This window comes from Pezoporus flaviventris, unplaced genomic scaffold, assembly GCF_033815535.1.
Source record: "Pezoporus flaviventris isolate CSIRO_AGI_PZ_B2104156 unplaced genomic scaffold, CSIRO_AGI_Pfla_v1 ptg000031l, whole genome shotgun sequence".
In the NCBI taxonomy this organism is placed as follows: Eukaryota; Metazoa; Chordata; class Aves; order Psittaciformes; family Psittacidae; genus Pezoporus; species Pezoporus flaviventris.
The window spans coordinates 46474605-46496743 of record NW_026892579.1 but is presented as its reverse complement, the minus strand read 5'-3'; the positions used below and the strand labels follow the sequence as shown (position 1 = coordinate 46496743).

General features: G+C 39.5%; 1 protein-coding gene across 4 annotated transcripts in view; it reads left to right on the top strand.

Moving 5' to 3' along the window:
- Positions 1–22139, top strand: part of LDAH (lipid droplet associated hydrolase) — a 130379-nt gene that overhangs the window by 64897 nt on the left and 43343 nt on the right. For all 4 annotated transcript variants that reach the window (XM_061460909.1, XM_061460906.1, XM_061460908.1 and 1 more), the window contains one exon: positions 18588–18828. In XM_061460909.1, the coding sequence (XP_061316893.1) occupies positions 18588–18828 (241 nt within the window). The remainder of the gene's footprint in view (positions 1–18587; positions 18829–22139) is intronic.

The window sequence follows — 22139 nt, the reverse complement described above, 5'->3', positions numbered from 1 at the left end:
TCCTCCTCTGCCTTGCTGGGAAATGCTGCGTGGTCTCCTGCATCCTCCTGGGGTTCGGCGGGCGGCTTCCGGGGAATGCTCTCGGCCGTCGCGGGGCTGGGCTCCTCCGCGGGGCTCGGCTCCTCCGCGGGGTTCAGCTCTTCCGCGTGGCTCGGCTCCTCCGCCGCCTTCTCCCGCTGCTCGGCAGCCGCTTCCTTCTGCTCCTCGACCGCCCCGGCCTCCTCCACCGGCAGCCGTCCCCTGGCGGCCTCCGGCCCCGCTCCCACCGCCGCTTGGTCCCCGGGGCCGCTCTCCCGGGCCGCTTCAGCAGCCGCCGGCTCCCGGGGCCGCTCCCCCTCGGCTCCCCGCAGCCTCACGAAGATGGAGAGTAGGGTGAGGGCCAGGACGGTGAAGAGCAGCCGGACGGCCAGGTACAAGTCCACGGCCACGTCCGTCCCGCCCTGCTGCTGGAGCCCACCCGTATTACAAGCCATTGCCATAAAGCACAGTGAGACAAGAACCTTAGCCCAGGCCCCACACTTGATAAACACTATCACAGCAAATACCGGCTCTATGTAAGTTACAACGGTCTGAAGCTGTGAGATCAAGAAGAACAACTCTGATACCCAATAAATCAGCATTGTGACGAATGACTATTAATCCAGTCAAATCTGTCGTTATCTCAACCCTTCGTGCCCCACGTTGGGCGCCAAAAAGAACTGTCGTGGTTTAAACCCAGTCAGGTAATTCGTTCGCTCACTTCCCTCCCCCCCTTTCTTGCCCTCCCCCTGCTCCCGGAGGGACGGAGAGGAGAATCAAAAGAATGCAACTCCCACGGGTTGAGATAAGAACAGTTTAGTAACTAAGGTATAACACAAATCACTACTGCTACCACCAATGATAATAATGATAAAGGAAATAACAAGGGAAGAGAATACAACACCTCAGCACCAGCTGACCGATAACTCTCCCCCCAAGCCCAACCAAGCTCCGACCGATACCTCCTCCAACCCTGCAGACTCCCAGCCCTTCCGGCTAACTCCCAGTTACATCCTGGGCATGACGTGCTGTGGTATGGAATACCTCTTTGATCAGTTTGGGTCAGGTGTCCTGTCTCTGCTTCCTCCTGGCTTCCCCTCCCCCCTGGCAGAGCATGAGGCTCACAAAGTCCTTGGCCAAACCAAAACATCGCTATCATCTCTGTTCCTGAGCCGAAAGTCAAAACACTGCCCTGCACCAGCTACCAAGGAGGAGAAACATGACTGCTGCTGCTGAACCCAGGACAAAGGCCACCAGCCTGAATTTAAAAGCTCAGCAAAACTTCAGAATGCCATCAGTGAAAAGCTGGTAACTGTGGAATGGTGTTCAGAGTGTCAGCTCACCAAAGAGACCATTATTTTCACTGGCTTGATGACAGACTGTAATCCTAATGGTCCCAGTCATATTCTTTTCTACCTCTTCCCACCAAAAACAAACCTAAAAAAAAAAATATCTCTGTAGGGAGAGGAGTGGACCTTTCTCCATGTTAAGAATATAATTTTTGTCACAGAAAATTAGCTTCAAGCCAGAGTGGTATGAGCTAGCAATTATCAGCAAATAACTAAACGTATCATGTGATCTACAACTTAAGAATAGTCTTCAGTCATGCTGTGAGGACACCTGACATATACCTTGTGTCTGTCTGCTTTCTTATCTTATGCAGAGAAATTAGCTTTTAATCATACATTATGTAGTCTCTTAGACATGTTGCCGTCTTCTGATTCTTATGTTGACCACTGTTGTGGTCAGCATTACATAACTGCCTGCTAGTTAACAATCCAGTTTCCACCGAAATGATACAATCCACACCTGGTTTTGCTCAGAACTGTAGAATTAGCAAGCAAGAAATAACGAAGGTTGAGGATCAAGCTGCCAACATAAAATTATAAAATTCTAGATTTTTTTTGGCAACAGAAAGCTTTAGGATTAGGAATATGTAAAATTTTGAAAGATTCCTGTTGGGAAGGATTATTACCTGTTTAAGTATACCCTTTTCGAGATCTTCTCTGTCATCACTGTTGGGGTCTTAAGCTTTTAACCTAAAACCTAGAGTTCACCAAAGAAGAATGAATGGAAGGTTTGGATTAAGCTTATGGTGCTTGTCAGAGTACTTGGACAAAGCTCATGACTGACTATCTGGTCCAAAGAAAGCTTTTTAAGTTAATCTTGACTTGAATTGCTTTGGTTTATTCTGCTTACTGTTATTTTATGCTATGTTTCTGTATATTGTTAGTACAGCCTGGCTTAGCTCATTCCAGCCACATGGAATCTGTAGTTCGTCATATTTCAGGTCACCACCTGAAAAGGGGGTAGCAGAGTTGTAGATTTGCCTGGCTGAGCTCAGTATCTGATCAAAAAGTGTCAGTATAAAAACTCAGTTTAGAAAACAAAAGCTTAAAGATTGCATTATGACAGTCTTAACCACAGGAATAAAAGGGATATACATTAAAGAAAACTCATTTTTAAATCCACTCTTTTTGTATCTGCCCAATATAGACCAAAGGCACTGTCAGCTTGTCTTATCATTTGATTCCCAAAAGTCTTTCATAGAAATAGAGATACTGGAAAGTTATGGTACAGTAAGTATTAAAGCTCTGTTTTGCCTCCTAGAAGAGACTTTTGAAATAGATATATTACTCATTTTTAATACTGCCTTACATATATTTTGAAAACAACTCATGATTCAAAACTCCTGTGCATGAGACCCTCAGTGGCATGGTTTAGTGGTGGACATGGAAGTCCTGGGGTAAAGGTTGGATGTGGTAATCTTAAAGGTCTTTTCCAACCTAATTGATTCTATGAGGAAAAACTAATTCTCAAGACTTTCTGTGGAAAGTCGTGTTTGTTCATAATGTTCACTGAAACTTCAACTTCTGTCACCTTGTTTAGCATTTTTTGTTTACTGCTTAGTTGAATATAGAAACAATATGAACACCAAGTTTTTGGTCTGTGATGATTAAAAGTAGGAAAACATAAGAACAATAATTTTGATTTTGGGACGCCTAAATTTTTTAAATAACATTGTGTTTATTTCACTGCTAATGAAACATCTGATTTCAGATGTGTGTAGTCAGAATTCAAATAAATCTATAAAAATTGTTTTTTCTAGGAAGGTAAAAGGCATTGAAATAGCCAAATATACAAACAGAAAAGGAAGAAAAATAAACTGAAAAGTAGAATCTGTGATCATTCATCAAGAATCCAAAGTAAAACATGAGAATGAAGAGGAAATGAAGGACTAAAAATAAAAAGATGGCTAGAATGGTAAATGGCAGAATAACAGGATTTATTAAGTACTGTTGATTTTTACAGATTTGGTCACTAAAATCTTGTTATTTTGAGTCTCCAAAAATTTGGATTCATATTGTAATAACTAAGTAAATGATTCTATAAAAATGAAGGAATTGTAACCATATAACGAGAAGTGAATTTCAAAAACAATTAGGATTTATAGCATATGTTTTCAAAAGAGCTCAACACCCTTCTGAAAGCCAGATTTACCAAAGAACTTTTTATTCTGGATGGTGAGATCTTTTGAAATTGTGTGTGCAGATGTGTGTACTGTAGTGGTTTAAGCCCAGCTGGCAACCCAGAACCATGCAGCCACTTGCTCACTGCCCCCCCACACACACACTTCCCCCCACTCCCAGAAGGATGGGGAGGAGAATCGAAAGAATGTAACTCCCACAGGTTGAGATAAGGACAGTCCAGTAACTAAGGTATAACACAAACCACTGCTACTGCCACCAATAATAACAATGATAAGGGAAATAACAAGAGAAGAGAATACAGCTGCTGACCACCCACCAACTGATACCCAGCCCAACAGAGCAGTGATCTAGCCCTTCTAGGTAACTGCCCTCAGTTTATATACTGGGCATGATGTACTGTGGTATGGAATACCCCTTTATCTAGTTTGGGTAAGGTGTCCCATCTCTGCTTCCTTCTGGCTTCCCCTCCTCCCTGGCAGAGCATGAGACTCATAAAGTCCTTGGTCACAGTAAACATTACATAGCAACAACTAAAAACATTGGTGTTATCAGCGCTGTTCCCAGGCTGAAAGTCAAAACCACAACACTGCACCAGCTACTAAGAAGGAGAAAAATGACTGCTACTGCTGAACCCAGGACATATACATAGCACTTGAAACTCAGAGACTCATCTCTTCAGAGAGCTGGACCAAATGGCTGAAATTCAATATGAAGATGTCACACACACATTGAATTTGGTTTGTTTTTTCACTGCAATTAATATGCTTTTACAGAAGACAGTAGAGCCAGAAATTAGCGGTTTTTATGCTATTTTAAAATTGAGTAGAGAAAAGGGGAAAGCAGTCAATTAGGGCACTGGATAATTGGTCATGAAAAGAGCATGTAAAGGGACATTGTGGAGTTTTTGAATGTAGACTTTGCAAACATGTAATTAAACTTTGACTATGGGTATCACTTTAGTAGCTGGTATCTGTTCATAGAAGCTCTATATAGAAATGTAATTTCTCTGGCAAGCCTGAGCCCTCAACAAAGAAGTTCAACTGCTTCATCAGCCCTTGCCTCTCATCAGCGCTTGCCTCTCATTGTATGTGGTACAGTAACACAAGGAATGAGGGAAGAACTTTGCTTGGATCTTTCAATTAGAAGAGGTTACTTAGAAAGGATAGTGTTGTAATTAAAACTATTTCCTACTCTACCTTATTTTTAATTTGTTCATTCCCTGTGGTTTACAGTGAAGCCTAGAGATGCTTACTTTAGAGACTTGAGTGGAAGAATGCATTCCTCTGCATTAACTTCTTCACTGGGAGTGGTGTGTCCTGTTTGAAGAGTTCACTGCAGGAGTGAATTGGAAAAAGGGACAAACATTATACGAATCAGTTATATGACCTCTGAGCTTAGACTGCACATTCACTGCATTTAGGGCATTTTAATACACTAGTGAATTAGGTGCAGATAAATGATGGAGAACTCCCTCCCCCCTCCCCTCTATCTTTTTTGTATTTCTTTGATTACCAATTATTTTAGGGGAGTTTTTGCCAATGCTGCAGGGGGTCTTTTCAGATACCTGATGATGTGTTGAGTGACTGCAAACCTGTGATTAGAGAATAAATCAAGCCCTTTGTGCTGTTGTATTGAATATTAAATGTAATAGAAAGCCACTTCCTTTTCCATTTGTTTAAATGTATAAATATTTGATATACTTGATTTCTGTTGTTTGGATACAAGTCTACTTAACTGGGACATTTCGAGAAAAAAAATCATTGGAGTTTTCCCTTTCATGTGGAATTCAGTGTTAAGTATACATTCAATTGCAAGTCCAGGAACCACAAATGTATTTAATAAACTTATTATCTTTGGAGTCCTGTAAGAAAGTTCAATTAAATATGCTTTTAATAACTTTGTTAAAACAGTTTTAGTCGCTGGAAAATTTTAAGAACATTACTCTATTTCAAATTCCGTAAGAAAGCATAATTCTGTATAAGGAGTAGAATGCACTGAGTCCTAATTGTTCTTGAAAATGTTATATTTCTGTTCCTGTATTTTAAAACAGCAGTATAACTACTTTGTTTTACTGAAATGAAAGGTAGGAACCCCAGATCTCAATAAATATCATTTGAATTGTGACCTTTAATGGCAGCTGGCAGAGTTCAGACTTTTCATCTATCTTTGGCAATTGAAAGGTATTCTCCAGATTCTTGTTCTCAGTTGCACTGAAACCTTTACTACCTGATGACCAGTTTTATTTGTGTGATGAATTAGATATGGTAATTTTGCTCATTTAGCAGATTCCTGTGTCTATTCCATTTGTCATAATAATTAAGGCTAGGAGAAGTCTGTAGTGTTGCAAAGGAAGGAATTTTGTATTTTTCCCTTATTATTTAAAATGCTTGCAGTTCTGGGAAAGTGAGTGCAAGGTTATATAAAGGAGCTGACTGAGAGAATTCCTTACTTCCTCCTCTCTCCTCTTTATCTGGTAGTCTGACAAGATTTTGGGGTATGATTTTTATCTTGAATCTCAGATGTTCCTTCTGTTGGCTTTGTGTTCCATTTCGTCTCAGTGTATCCTTCCTGCCTCACCCATTCTTCTGTTTTCCATTGATAAAGTGCCATTAAATATGTCACTTTAAATAGTTAAAATGGTAGTGGACTGAACTCCTTCCTACATAAAATGTCAGCTCAGCTTTCCTTATCTGTCTGCTAACCCTTCTAGACAAGTAGGGCTACAGGCTTGGGTTGACCAGATGCCATTTTGGTCTGACTCACCAGTGAGTGGTGAAATAGACCCCTTCCAAATGTCTTAAGTGCAGTACTTAAAAATAGAAGTCCAAGGATCTTGAGCCATTGGTGTAAAATCAAGCCTTCCCTTTTCATCAGTAAAATGAGGTTATAATTGTAAGGCTGTTTTCTTATTCACCTCATTCAGCTGCTTTTCCTTAGACTGAACAGATTGAGATGTATTGGTAGGTATGGCTGTGCATTTATGATTGTGAAAGCAGTTGGTTCAAGGCAATTCTTAATACTTCCTTTTGTTGAGCCATCTCTCCACTTAAGTGGCATATTTCATCTTGTAAGTGGTAAGTGTTCCAGATCATGTCTACAAGGATCACATTTACCAGTCTGTGTACCATAAGGGCACCTGCAGATGCAATGCAATGATCTCATGGGAGTGCTACACTAAAAAAAAAATCCCACCCTGTACTTCCAAAATGAAAATGGAAAGAATTTCTCCTGGAAAGTGGCAGCTGCATTCTGACATTAATGTAATGGGAGCAACTGAAAGCTTTATGGTGTGTAACTGTGACAATGCATTCCAACATAAGCTTCTCTCTGCCCTTCTTCCAACCAATAGACTATTCTTCCTCTCTTTTCACTCTCACCTCTCCTAATCTTATTCTGTTTATATGCTTTAATCATAATAGCAACAAATCCGTCCCTGGCAGTATTATCATACCACTGCAAATTTTGGCTGTCTCCTTTGGCACTTCCCTTGTGGATGGAATGATATTGCCCCCTTTAATGGGGCTTAATACTCTATGTAAAATACTGCTCTGTCAATGAATATTTTCTCTATTAAACTATTTTCAGTCCAACAATAAGATACAGATTTTTGGGAGAACAGTTTTCTCATCATAACCCATAAAAAAGCTTACTTTCCCTCTTTCCCTCTTCCTTTCCTCTTTTGCTCCTTTCTTTCTTCCTTTCTTCTCTCCTTTCTTTATCCAGACATTTTGGGCAAGTCTTCAGTTACCCAAATATTTGTAGTACAGAGTAATTTGCATTTCAGCCCTGTGAGACTTGTAAATGTAATGAACGGCCTGTGTGTTTTAATATTTTTTATATTTTAATAATACACAAATAGTTCAGTATGTAGAGCTGACCTGTTGAGAAATCGTTTGTAGTGTCTGTAGAGAGCACTTCTGAGCTCTAGGCATTTGTATGCTTAGCATAATTCTGGGCTTCATCTGGAAATATTCAAGGAGTACTTCTTACTGGAAAATATCTCAAGTAATGTGAAACAAAAGATAGTTGTTTCCTGAGCTGTGACCCACTTGTAAGGTGAGGTGTGGATGGTCCCCTTCCCATTGCCATTAAACATGTTTCAGCATCGAAGTCAGGTACTGAGGAAGATAACTGACAACCATTTGAAAGGTATGATTGAAAGCCTATTGATTTCAAAGTTATTTGCCAAAGGTCACCCTTCTCAATCCAAGAGGCTATTCTGTAACTACTATGATAAGTGTTTTACAGCAGCTATGGTCTTCATCTGTCTGTTCAAGAATAAATAAGAGAATCTTGATGTCTAGAGCTGGGAATATTGTGTCGGTGGTGAGTTCTACGTGGGCTGTAGGCTGTCATTCAATAATTGAAAAAAAAATCTTTTAATCAGAATTTATTCATGGGGCAGAATTAAGGCCTGTTATATTGATGGAAATTTTGCCACTAGTTTCAGCAAGAGCAAGGTCACACACCCATTCCACAGTAGGTGGAATCATAGAGAACCAGAAGCATTCCATAGGATATCAGACACCCTGCTGTCTCATTAGGCTCTTTTTGGTTATTCTGCTTGTGACCGCTGTTGTCAAAGATGATTTCTTAGCTTCAGCTTAGCAGCTGAAGCTAGGTGCTGCCAAGATTTCCATGCCTTTTACTTTCTTGCTACTGAAAGATTTATCCTGAGTTATTTTCATCCAATTTTACTTCTTCTGTAGTTAAACTCTGCAGAGGAAGTTTTAATATACTCCTAATAATATTACACAAAGTGAATACTGTAGAAGCCTGATTGCAATTTATGTTTTAAAAAGACTCTTCATATGGCCGGTCCAAACAGTTAGGACACAGGATTCCAACATACAAGACTCAAAACTGAATTTATTCTAAGTCAGTGGAAAGTTGCCTTAAAGTAGACATAAATTCAGTCACACCTCACTTTGGTGCAAATGACGCTCAGGTCTACATACCGAAAGATGTAATCATTGTGCCCAGCACTACGTTTGTCGTTACACTGGAGACTACAGTTTGAAATGCATTTAAAAAAATTCTGTCCTTGAATTTTGTTTCCGTCCAGATGGAACTGCCAGGAAGCACTGGAGGCTTGGGGCACTAAAGATGTACTTCAAATAAAACTGGATAATGTATGTTAAGTAAGAAAGGTGCCAGGACATGGAAAATCCTTGTAATCACTGTAGAGCATTTTAAACAGATGAGAATATTGCCGCTATTTATATCATCAGGTAGAAGAAAATAGTAAAAAAGTAAACCCAAGTTTTCAATTTTAACATAGTGGGTCAAATTCAGATGTTGAAGGAGGTGTAGTTTGTATGATAATATTGAATATATTGAATGTAAGAAACTGTAAGTGACTGTGAGTAATAAATAGACTGGAAAAAAGTTGATTTTTAAAATAGTGTGAGCGGGTATATTAACTTTTATTTTCAAGGCATCCTACAAATTGCTTTTTTTCTGCTAAATTCTTGTCTTCCTTTTACCACACAGTATAAACAAAGCTGTCCTAGATACAGATCTGGGTTAAGGAGACTATGCTGCTGACAAAAATTGGGCATAGTTCTGTTGGTTTACTCAAGGGGGTCCTGACATTTTCCATCAGCTGGGAACCTGGGTTTTTCTGTTTTCCTGACATTGAATAGCATCAGCTAAAAGTTAACATCTACTTATGTCTTAAGCTATTCCTGTCTTCTTTTTCCAGGATAGTCTGTAGAAGCACAGCAAAGGATGGCTGCCTGCAAGGTGCTTCAGTATATTAATGATTATGAAAGCAGGACATGCTTCTGAAGGGTTTTTTTTTTTATATATTTCTCTGATTAAGTCATGAAAAATAAGGAAAAGATTTGGCATTGTAAGTGAGCCTGTAGAGTGGGGAAAGATAAAAATTCAGTTTGTTTTGATCCATTGTATTACATTTGAATACTTAGGAAGAAAGGTACAAGAAAATTGTGTTTGGGAAGTTAAAAGCCAGGGTACACAAAAAGGAATTTCCCCTTAAATGTCATTAGCTGTTTCTTAGCTCACATATTTATGTGCTATTTACAAACAGTGACTTCGTCTCGTATCACTGTGGACAACATTGTCCATAAAGCTTCTTAATCTTCTGTTAAAATCATTCTTAGTATGATGTTACATTTTGCAGCAGTTAATATCACTGTAGAATACTCTGAGGTTTTGAAGATTATGCATAACTTCACAAGGTGAATATCAGTATGTCCTGTATCTTTTATTACCCTGTATCTTGAAGGAAGTTATTGCTGTGAAATGTTTGGAAATAATGCATTTCTGAGGTCTTTGGGAAAGTTTGGTATGTATGTTGTTAGAGAAACCTTCTGTGGAATGTATATGGAAGTAGATACTGCAAGTATACTGTTTCCTAGAGAACCAATGTAGCTGAACTATGTATGTATGTATGTATGTATGTATGTCCAGATAGAAATAGCTAAAAACATTGTATATATGGTGGTTCGAGTTTATGTTACCCTGAATCCAACTTATTGTAGTCTCCAAAGTTCTTCCATTTGTAATACAAAGCAATGGAGACATATCAGTGTTGACCAGCTCCCTTAAGGTCAGTAACAGTCATGAAATTATGTCGAGTTGAGAAAGAGTCTGTGTGGGGTATACCTGCAGTCACAGAATTGAATTGAAATGAACTATTGAACTGAATCCCAGTCTATTAGACTATGCTATAAATAATTTTAGCTATAAAAGCATGAAGTTAAATATGAACAAAGGAGAATACATGAGATGCCAAAAGGCAGAGACATCCCTGACATCAGGCAAAGATAAATGGGCAACAGCACTCAAACAAGAAAAAATAGCCCTTGTCACACAGCCAACCTGAGCTTAGGATGTGATGCAACACAATATTAAGGCAATATTGTTTTCTTAAAAGTATGTTATGAATTTCTAGTTGCTTTGCTTTGCAGATCTCTAGAGGAGACATTGATTAGAGCTTGGCTACCATTTCTCCCTTGCCTCAGGTTTTGCTGACTGTGTTCTAGTTTGACCTTTGAGTGCCTTAGTTTGAAAATCTGGCCAAGGAACAAAAGTGAGAAGGTTGAGAAGAAAATCGTTATCAGCAGAGCACTTTGAGGAGGCAGCCTTATCTGCTGTACGTATATTGTAAGAATTAACAGTCTGGGTGTGCAGGAGGGGCTTAAAAATGATATCTTCATATTCTCTGTACTTAGTGTTTCTTACACATCTCATTCGCACGTGAGGTTTAAGAAATGACTGCTTTTCTCACTGCATGTGTGTAGGAACAAAGTATACAGTAAAGGGCTAAGGGTCTTCCTCAGTGATTTTGTGAAGATGAATGATGTATGTCACTGTCAGTAGAACTCCTGCATTTTAGTTTGGCATGATATGGTTTGTAGGACAGAAAAGTGGAAGTACTATCAAACAAGGTAATTTCTAGCCAACTGTGTTCAAGAAGGAAGAATTCAGACTGAAATAAGCAGAGAGAAAGGCTAGGAAGGCTCAGGATACCTTAGCTCATTTAAGCTCATTAAACAGTGAATGTATATAGGAGTGTCTTCTATAAACATTACAAGAAGTAAATACAAGGAAAAATAGAATTATCATGCAGTTATGTACGTTATATTAGAATGCAATATGTATAAAGGGTCAGAACGATCTAAGTAAATTTGGAAATTTGGAACTGGTTTCTGGATATGAACATATTAAATCTGAAGTAACCATCCAAATAAGTAACAGCAGGAAAGCTATGTATTTTTTAGTGAATATGAATAGCTAGTGCAAAGGACTAAGAAAAGCAAAGAGAGTCCATTTTTTATGGTTGCTGTAGGTTTTGCACCATCTATAATTATGTAAGTTCAGATATTTAAGTTATATATTGCAAATATTACTCATATACATGTACGCATGAAATTTAATTATTAATATAAAGTAAAAAGGAAGTATAAAGTATATCTTACATTTCAGTGCCTAAATTCGTGTTTGCAGACTTTCCCATAGTTGTTCAAGAAATATTTTTTACTCTATCTTGAGGTGTAGCTTCTATGGCATCAGTTGCGTTCCTTGAAAGCAGTAAAGACTGACCACTGGTTGATAGCATACAGAGTGTTCCCCATACTACTGAAAATCTTCGAGATGCCAACTTGTGTGTCATTTTCACAATAAATTCATCAAAGATTTGAAATCACAAAGGAACTCTCCATCGGCACTGATCTCTGTGTTGGTTTTTTTTTGACAGCATTTTCTGTTAGCTGAAAATTTATGTACACATATGGACTTAGTCACTGGTTATTCTTTACTTGCTGAGCATCTGATTAATAATCTCTTGATAACAGAAGGAAGGATCTGTATATGATTGCCAGGGGTGACATATAAGCTTACTTAGAAGCGTAGAATCATAAGAGGGTTTAGGTTGATAGGGACCTTAAAGTTCATCTAGTTCCAACCCCCCCTTCCGCAGGCAGGGACATCTTACTAGGCCAGGTTGCTCAAAGCCCCATCCAACCTGACAGAATCAATTATTAAATCATTCTGAACAGTTTGAGGTATTTCTAATTGAACGAGGTAGATACTCCAGTGTTCAAATTAATTTTATGTATAAAACAAAACAGGGCTCATCCTGTGGCTCTTGACAGCAAGTGGCAAAGTACAGTAGCAAAGCCTACTCATATCCTCCTAGTGCCACTTATGATTGCTTCACACACATCTTCTATTAAGAGGTGTTCCTGGTCTGCACTATTTTCTAACCTGTGGCCAGACATCATCTGGGAATGTTCTAGCTGGCTTTGGTGAAAATCATGTCAGAGAACATACTAAAAAGTTTTAGTCCTGGAGCCTAGATCCTAGCCGAGTTTAGTTCACCAGTACTGAGACTACAATGCAAATTGGAAGCCACAATCACAAGTGATGAAATATTTTCTACTGGTTTCACCTCTTTCTATATACAGAAGTCATCCAGAGGTAAAAAATCATGCAGGATAATCAATAATGAATGCCTTTGATATGATAAAGCTTAGGTTATTTCTGTATTGATGCCATAACAAACCCAGTCATATTCTTCTGGCCATAGCTCGGCTCTGTGCATATAAGCATGCTTATATTGTACTATACTATGTTATGTATAATTAGTGACTGAGCAAAGTGAATGGGCAATTCCAGAAAGTCCTGCTCTGGTGAGAGGAAAGCTGAAGCCAACATTGCCTGGTTTTTCCTGTGCATTTTCTTGGAACTGTACTTAGCACAGCTGTGGTAATAAAGCAAGGAATACTTTCCGTGACCCTCGTTGTTTTGCCTGCAGGTTTCTGCATACTGAGTAAAACAAATTGTGATTCATGTGGCATTCCATGTCGAGGGCAGACTATAGATTACCATTAAGTGCATCATTATGTTATCTTTGAAAAATTTACTGTGTTTCACCTGACAGGTAATAGCTTTTCTTCTGCCAACACAAGAGGAATAACAAACTAATACATGGGATGAACAAATATGTATCAAAAGAAGTTACTCTTGACAGAGAAACAGCTTTTGTTTTTCATAGAGTTTTGAAGGAATTTTAAACAAAACTTCCTCACACATTTTCTTTACAGCCCTGGAATTTGTAGTCATGCACATAATGATGCTGTTGCTGTGGAGCAGGGTGTTTGGCCACAGGGTCTACAGGCGAGTTGCAGAACTCTGCTTGGATGCTTCTTTACAGAGCAATGGTTGGTGCAATGGGTCGGTTATAAAATGTAATAGATTGCTTCCTTCTGCCTGCTGATCTGATCTCGATTTCTCATGGGCTCTGAGTTGCATAACCAGCGCAGGTTCTGAGGCTTATATTTTTTTTTTATTGGTGCTGATGAATACATTTTGGCTCTTTCAGTAGAAGGCACTAATGAAAAATACTACTGTGGGGGCTTTTTCTGATTCACATACTTCTGGTGTTTTTATAAGGAAAACATTTAGACATTTTACAAAAATCCTTTGCTGGTGTGGTTGAGACTATTAAATTGTGCAGTGATGCAATTACATATTTAATTGTTTGGCTTTTTGTACTCTGTTCTCATTTTGAAAAAACTTCCAGCTGTGTCTACAAATCCAAACACATGTTGACATAGCCATTATCTAGGGGAGACCTGAAGGTACTCAGTTGTCATGTTATCATCTTATTTTAGATAGATTAAAAGCTGAATAGAAAGCCCAAATGTACAGGAATGTGTTTTTCGTGTTAGGTAGTTTGGAGGAAGCTTTTTTTCTGTTCTTTAAGTGAAGCAATGATAACATGAGTGAATCATATTCATTTAGGGATCCTGCCTGAACAAATCTCCTTGGTGAATGCCAAGTTTTTGGGGAATGGGAATTTAATATTCCTTGCTTTGAGGGCTAACTTTGCTGTGAAATCAGTAATTTCTCTTTTCTCTGTGTTGTAAAATTTACTGTGCCGGTCATACATACTCGAAGTTGGTGATCTGATCACTCTAGATATCAAGGTATATGAGCAGTGACAAAAGTGAAACTCCAAAAGTCCCCACACCTTCCTGCTGTGGTGTGTGTTGGAGTGATAAAGAGCAGAACGTATTTGGCTTCTAGGGAGGTTTGTTTTCTGAACGTATGCTCAGGCCATGCCTTATTCATTTTTTCAGTGATGATACATATATGCGACTTGACCAGGGACTAGGAGCTGCCCTGGCACCCACATCAAATCATGTGAAGAGCTTGCAGATAATATTAGACTTTATTGTTAAAATGATCTACAACTTCTGAAACACTGCATTGTGTTAGAGTCCCTTGAACCATTCAGGTCTTGAGTCTTACGTAATTTAAAGAGTTAAAAATTAATGATGAAAATAGAAGCAGCTGTCTGGTGAGTAACCCAAAGGACATCTATGCCTTAACCATTGAACTTTAATGTAAGCGTCATCCTGAGTGTTGAAATCTTGCAATTTAATAGCATGTTAAATAAATAACAGTTAAGTTGAATGATGGTTTTACAAGTACTGCTTATTGTCACAACAATCAACAGTGACAATTCCAGTATAAAGTCAGAATACATGTACTGGTTTTAGTGGGTTGACCAAAGCATAGCAGCGATAGGTGATACTACCCACAACTCTCAGCGACTCCTGGGCACAGGGCATGTTTGCCTTCAGGAAAGTCACTGGTCAACTTTCAGTACACCCTGGATCTACTCAAGTTGCTGTGACTTGTGTCTCTAGTTGCTCAGCTCTTTTTCCCATGTGCTTAACCAGTAAAAATCATTGAACTTTCATAGAATCATAGAATAGTTAGGGTTGGAAAGGACCTTAAGATCATCAAGTTCCAACCCCCCTGCCATGGGCAGGGACACCTCACACTAAACCATATCACGCAAGGCCTCATCCAACCTGGCCTTGAACACTGCCAGGGATGGAGCATTCACAACCTCCCTGGGCAACCTGTTTCAATGCCTCACCACCCTAACAGGAAAGAATTTCCTTCTTATATCCAATCTAAACTTCCCCTGTTTAAGTTTTAACCCGTTGCCCCTTGTCCTATCCCTGCAGTCCCTAATGAAGAGTCCCTCCCCAGCATGAATTAGAGGTCACTTAAACCTGGTGAATCTGGATTTTTCTCTCTAGTTACATGTAATTTTTTCTTGTATTTTGACTGATTGCTATCACAGGAAACTCCTATTGTTAATTTTGAGAAGGGTTTCCAGAAATAAAGGGGTTGTTAATCTTTACACATTACTTAATCGGGTATACCATGGCATTCACAGGTGTGACAATATAGAATCATAGAATCATAGAATAGTTAGGGTTGGAAAGGACCTTAAGATCATCTAGTTCCAAACCCCCTGCCATGGGCAGAGACACCTCCCACTAAGCCATGTCACCCAAGGCTTCATCCTGACTGGTCTTGAACACTGCCAGGGATGGAGCATTAACAAACTCCCTGGGCAACCCATTCCAGTGCCTCGCCACCCTAACAGGAAAGAACTTCTTCCTTATATCCAGTCTAAACTTCCCCTGTTTAAGTTTTAACCCGTCACCCCTTGTCCTACCACTACAGTCCCTAATGAAGAGTCCCTCTCCAGCATCCGTATAGGCCCCCTTCAGATACTGGAAGGCTGCTATGAGGTCTCCATGCAGCCTTCTCTTCTCCAGGCTGAACAGCCCCAACTTTCTCAGCCTGTCTTCATACGGGAGGTGCTCCAGTCCCCTGATCATCCTTGTGGCCCTCCTCTGCACTTGTTCCAACAGTTCCATGTCCTTTTTATGTTGAGGACACCAGAACTGCACACAATACTCCAGGTGAGGTCTCATGTGGTGCTTATGATAGGCACTGTCCTCCATCTTCAGAATTACTGCTGTTATAGTATTCCTGAAAATTGTAACTTCAATATAATTCTGTGCCACCTATCTGATTTCAGCTAGTTGAAATTGTATATCGATAAGATCCTGGCATTTGAAAAGTAGAAAAATTAACTGTTGTTGAGCATTTGAATCTCATTAATTTCCTTTATTTTACCTGTGTATTTCTACTTCATTTATTTGAAGATACAAATATGATGTACTTTTTAATGAACATGTATGTCATTATAATAAAATAGGTAAAATCTGGTTTATCTGCAGTTGTGTTGCAAAGAAGTTGAACTACATCTTTAAGCAATTCTGCAGTCAAATGTACATTTCAAAATCCTGTCTCAGAAATCTAGCAGTAAACTAAAAAATAAGCAGTGCTTGAAAAATAGAAATTTTAAATTTCTCTATTGTCTGCAGAAGATTAAAGAAAGTAAGGAATTAAATAAAGTTAATAAAATTATCCACTGTCTTGCATCTTTTAAATGTGTGTGCCATTAAAAAATGCAGGAACGCACAGAACATTGTAACAGCCTTCTTGCTTTGTCCTTTTTCTTCCAAGGTTTAGCAAATTCCCCCAGTGGTTAGTACAGCACTCCAAGCAACTAATCCTGTATGAACTGTAATGTCAAAGGAATAATGTGTGCCTGGAAACGCAGGTCAGGTCTACTTTAGATCACAACAGTTTGAGTTCAGCTCCTAGCTGAAATATTACAAAACTACCATATAATTTAGTGCAAGTCTTGCATTCCTGTGCTTCAGCTGCTGGTTGCCTTTAATAAAAAGAGGCCCAGGGTTGGTTTCCCTGAGAATGTATTTGTCATTGTCTAAAACCAAAGTGGTATCAGCCACGACATAGAAGGATTTCTTAAAATAGTTGTGTAGTCAATATAAATAGCACTTTCAAATTCTGCTTTTAAAATACTGTAGAAAGTACAGTATGGCAAGTTACTGATGATGTATCCCATCCTCTGTCCTCTCTCTGCCTGGCTGAACACAGTGACTAAAGGGGTAGGGGATGATGGTGACAAGTTCTTGCCTGGTGCAGCAGGTATGTCTCCCTGAATCCCCATCTCCCCAGGTTCCCTCACACAATAGGCATGAGGCTCTGCAAGTGGAACTGAACAGTAATGAGGACAGTGGTTCATCCAGCTTGAAGGTGTCACCAATGTTAAGTTGGCCTTCAGAACTGCCTCCATAAAGAAAAAAGGACAGGTCATTGTCATGGGAGACTGCCTACTGAAGGGAACAGAAGGCCCAGCCTGCAGACCAGACCCATATCTTGGGGATGTCCTCTGCCTCCCTGGGGCCTTGGTTAAAGATGTGAAGACACAGCTTCCCACCCTTGGCCCTCAGATTGTTATTCATTTTTGATTTTTTAGTCAGGCAGTGATGAAGGTGGGACAAGTCCAAGGGCAATCAGTAGAGACTTCAGGGCCTTGGGATGACAAGTTAAGGGATCAGGTAGCATGGCCTTCCTTTCACAGGATAGCTGCAGAGCCCTGTGGTGCTGCACACAAGTAGCATACATCAGTTGAGTTTCATCTGAGTCAAGACAATTGTTTTAAAACATTTTTTACAAAAATATTAATCTAATTTGCACAATGCATAAGATTCGAGGCCATGTGGTTCTGGGCATGTTAAGGATGTTCCTGCTCATTGCAGGGAGGTTGGACTAGGTGACCTTTGAAGGTTGCTTCCAACCCAACCCATTTGATGATAAGTACAGTAAGCAGACATATCCAACAAAGCACAACAATTTATGCCTGATTATCTGCAAATTCAGTATTCAGAATCTCTCTTACTTTACTTGCTTGATACTTCTGTTAGGTACTGTGCTTGTGTGTCTTTGAGGTGTTTTCCTATATGATTTCTTGCAATGTGTTTTTACTTCTAGAAAAAAGTGGCATGTATCCTTCTAAAAGATACATTTAATCTTAACATTGAAATTTAATTGAAAGTAGGTGTATTAATTCACTTTTGGTTAGTGTAGGTGGGGTTTTAATTAATATGCTATTTTAAGGCTACAGTGTATTCTATTATCATAACATAAAATAATTACCAGCTTTAGAATGTCTATTTCATTTTAAAGTATAAAAAGCAATATTGTGCACCACTGTACACATCTTAGTGAAGGGGGCTGTGCGCTTAGACTCTTGTTCTGACCAAGTTTAGCTATACTGAACTGCAAATTGAAAACCCCATGTGTTGTCAAACTGTAAAGTCACCATCACAGTGGCTGACATTTTTGAATTTGTGTAGTTGATTGAGTTAGAGAAAACAATTTACCAGGTGAAACCGAGCCATGTACTTCTGCTGGCATAAGAAATCTGCTGGGGTTGAAGGGGCAATTCCTGTGTAGTGGGACTTTGAGCAATCTGGCCTAATGGAAGGTGTGCCTGCCTGTGGGTGGGGGTTGGAATGAGAAGAGTTTAAGGTCATTTCCAACCCAAACCCTGCTGCGATTCTGTGAGTGCCTTCTGGTGGGGTCACTGTCTTCCTGGAGCGATTGGCTGTGCTCACACGCCTGGGCACTTACTCCCTGTTCAGCACTTCTCTTCTTACCCATAAAACTGATTATTTCATAACTGCGTACTTATTTGCTTTGTCTCGTAAAAACTTTAACCGGGGCCCACCAGACAGCCTGCCTACATGTCTGCTGTGCCATGTGCCTGGAAACCCAGCTTCATTCAGTTAAAAATTCAGTCTCCTATTCTGGGATATGGTGCTGTAGGACGCTGCTGACGGTAATTTTCTCATGGCCTGACAGGTTCTTCGCTCTGTGCTGCTGTTTCCAACAATAGAGCGTATGGCTCAGTCCCCTCAAGGAAAGCTCATGACCCCTTTGCTGTGCAAACTTCGCTACATTCTGTACATGCCTGTTTACTTGCTGTCCTTCCTGCCAGAGGGAGCCAAAGCCTCCCTGGTGCGGTTTGCTCTGCGGGGAATGAAGACCTGTGATGAATCTTCCATAATAACCTCCTTAAATCTCTTCAGCGTGGACTGCATTGGTGAGCACCTTTTTTTTTTTTTTTTTTTTTGTTACACCTACTTTTGTATTGTTCTCGTTTAGTAAATGTTGGTGTAGTTTTGTGGGCAAAAGCTGAATACTAAAGCGTTATGAATAAGTTTTGAAGAAGGATGGGTCTAATGTTTTTTTCAGATGAAGACCATAGGCACAGGAAGATCTCAAATCAGTCAATTAAAAAGAAAAATTAAGGGGAAACTAACAAAATATTTTCCCAAAGAATATCTTTTTCTTAAGAAAACTGACCTATACTACTAATAATATCATATGTGATTAAAACACTGTTTTACAATGTAGTTTTCTGTTACTGATGCCTGCTTACTTTTTGCCTTTCATTCATAGTGGATGATGAAAATAAATCAGTAATAAGCTTCAGAAAGGGTTCTTTGCATTTTTCATTTTTTTTTTTTTAAGCTATGATTTAAGCGGCAGTATAAATTCTGTCATCTGAATACTGGTAAGCTCAGAAAAGGACCTTCAACCTGCAAAGACATGTAGAAGTTACTTTATGCACAGAAGAATTTCAGCACTTTTGGGGGCATATGGAGAAAGAAGATTAACATTCCTGCATTGCGTATTGTACCCATATTTTGCACATTCTAGCAACAGTAACAACTTTAAGAAAAGGAATAATTTCAGACATAATTGTTACGTTTAGAATAAAAAACAGAATGTGGATTGTGCTATACTCCAGGAATTTTGGTAAGTTAGCAGTTGAAAATAATTTAGAATAGAATTGACATGCTAACACAGTAATAATAGCAAGAAGGAAGTTTTGATTGCGTTAATAGTAGTAAAAACACATTCTTCCTACATTTCCAGTTGTGCTCTGTCTTCTATCAGTTAAACTTTACCTACTAATTGTCCAAACAGATGTGCCAGAGTAACTGTGATTGCAGCGAGGTCCTTTACCTTCTGTGGATATCTGTGGATGTGTTGGTCTGTACTGGAGGCTTGCTGTAGGACTGTACAGAGACAGAAAGCAGAATGAGCAGTGAGGGTTCTTACTACCAAACCTGGACAGCTCCATTTATGTTGTACAAGACCTCTCTCCGTTAAAGTACCCTGTGCCTGACAAAATCAGGCTTCTGGTTGATAATGTAAATTTCTGATAGGAACCCTGTGGCTTGCTGCTTGGTTTCCTATTAATTTATGGTAATTTTTTGACTGAGAAAGCAAGCATGCAGTCATACATACACCTTTCTTTCAGTCTCCTTCCTTTGACAATTTAGTCGTGGAGAAAGGTATGTGAAAGTCTGTAGGGTCACATCTCCACAAGCCAGGAATCCTTCTCTGGTCCCCACAGATAAGCTTCTACCTCTCAAAACAGGTTATCCACTTCCAGGGTTGTATTGGAAATGGTCCTTGGCCTGCATTAACCTCCAAAAAAAGTATGGCCAGCCATTGTTTGTGAGTGCTGCTTGGCCCAGACCACAGCAGTGGCAGGAATAATTTTAACAGAATGGATTTTGTGTGCTGCTGTTGGAGCCTGACTCTCCAAGTTCTTTAGTCCCAAGGTGAATGAGACTGGTTGATGTGTGCATGTCAGCCTGTTGTAATTGTCTGTGTGCGCCAGTGTCTGATCTGTGTCCAAGCTGTACACTAAATGAAGACAAGAAACCAGGCTGAAGGCTGTTTACTCATAGTATGTGATTTCTGCATATGTTCAATTTGTTGACTGAATTCATTACACCAGAGTGAAAACCCCTGTGAGCCAGTGTCTTGTAAAACTTGCATAAATAGGCTTTATTGATGCAACGAGTTCCTTTGGGCCTGCAATACCATCTCTCTCAAGCAGAATTCCTCTTCAGTTTCATCTTTGGAAACTGATGATGCTTTACAGCCCAGTGACTCAGGACCACATGTGTGGATTAATAATCTTTGTGCTTTCTGGATATCGCCTGTTAACCTTCTATTGTATTGTTTGTGGACAATAGAAAATGTTACCATTCAGCAAAAATCCACTAAACCTAGCACAACAACCGAGTCTGTCCTATGGGACTGCTCATCTGTGAGTTTCTGAAGCCTCTGAATTGTGGGAAATGTCTTTCTGATCAATTCCTTGTCCCTAAATAAACTGCTAGATAAGGTTCACAAACGTTCAGCAAAGGAAGTTGTTTCTACTTTCCAGGAAGGTTGCATGTCAACTTATTAAAAGTATACATGTTGCCTTTGGCATCTACATCTGTTGCATTACTGTAATTGTAATAAAAGCTATGATTAAGGGCAAAAAAGATGGTAAAAATTTCCTTAAAACTAATATGTCTGTTAAAACAAACCAACCTGCCAGGGATTTGTTACCACATCCAAAGCTTAGTCACAACAATGTTTTCTCTCCTCTGAAAGGAAATGAGATTTGAAAACTTAATTATAGCGGAACCAAGTGCCACTCCTGTTGACATTGAGAGTGAAAAGCTCCATTCAGTGGAAGCAGAATCAAGCCCATGGTTGAAAGACTCAGTGAAGGAAGAATTATATTAACTACCTGTCTCACTGTTTTGAATTATGTTTATTCCAGCTTCTTATGCAAACTCATCTTTCCATTGTCCTAGCTTCATCGCTGCTGATACAGAGAAACCGCAGTCACACAGCATTGCAATGACATGGTGCAGAAGGACATAATATAATATCTTGCCCCAAAAGGGAAATAGGAAAAGAAGAGACAGCAGGGACTGTAAAGAAAATGGATTGTAGGGAAGGATAGGAAGACAGGATATAAATAATAAAAGGACTATCACAAATAAGCAGAGGGGTCTGAGAGTAGTTTACCTACCAGGATTAAACTTCCAAAAGGAAAACTACTAGGATTAACTTCCAAAGGATATTTTAGGACAGAAAAAGTATTACAGTGAACAAACTGGCATTTGGGTACTTGTATTCAGGAACCTAGTGAGAAAAATTGGACATTAGTGACCTTGAGTTATCTGAAACATTGTCACTCTGTTTATTCAGGCTAGCAAAACAAGGCTACCCCTATCTAGTGCTGTAGTGGTTGTTGTACAAATCATGTACAGTCCTGCAGTGCTGGAATACTTTGGCACTGCAGCACATTGAAATTTGTAAACATTTCTTTGGTGACAGATGCCAGTAGCAGACTTAGGGTGACAGTAATCCATTCTATCTACACGGGACAGGATTTATTGTCCAGCCGTTTGACTGGCAAACTTCCTCCATTTGTTTCTGTAAAGCTTCCACAAAAGCACAGACATTACATAATGGGTAAACACCACAAGGCTTTTTCAGGAGGAGGGCTCATAGGTCAGGGGTTAATGTCTGGATGACAGTGAAGATACA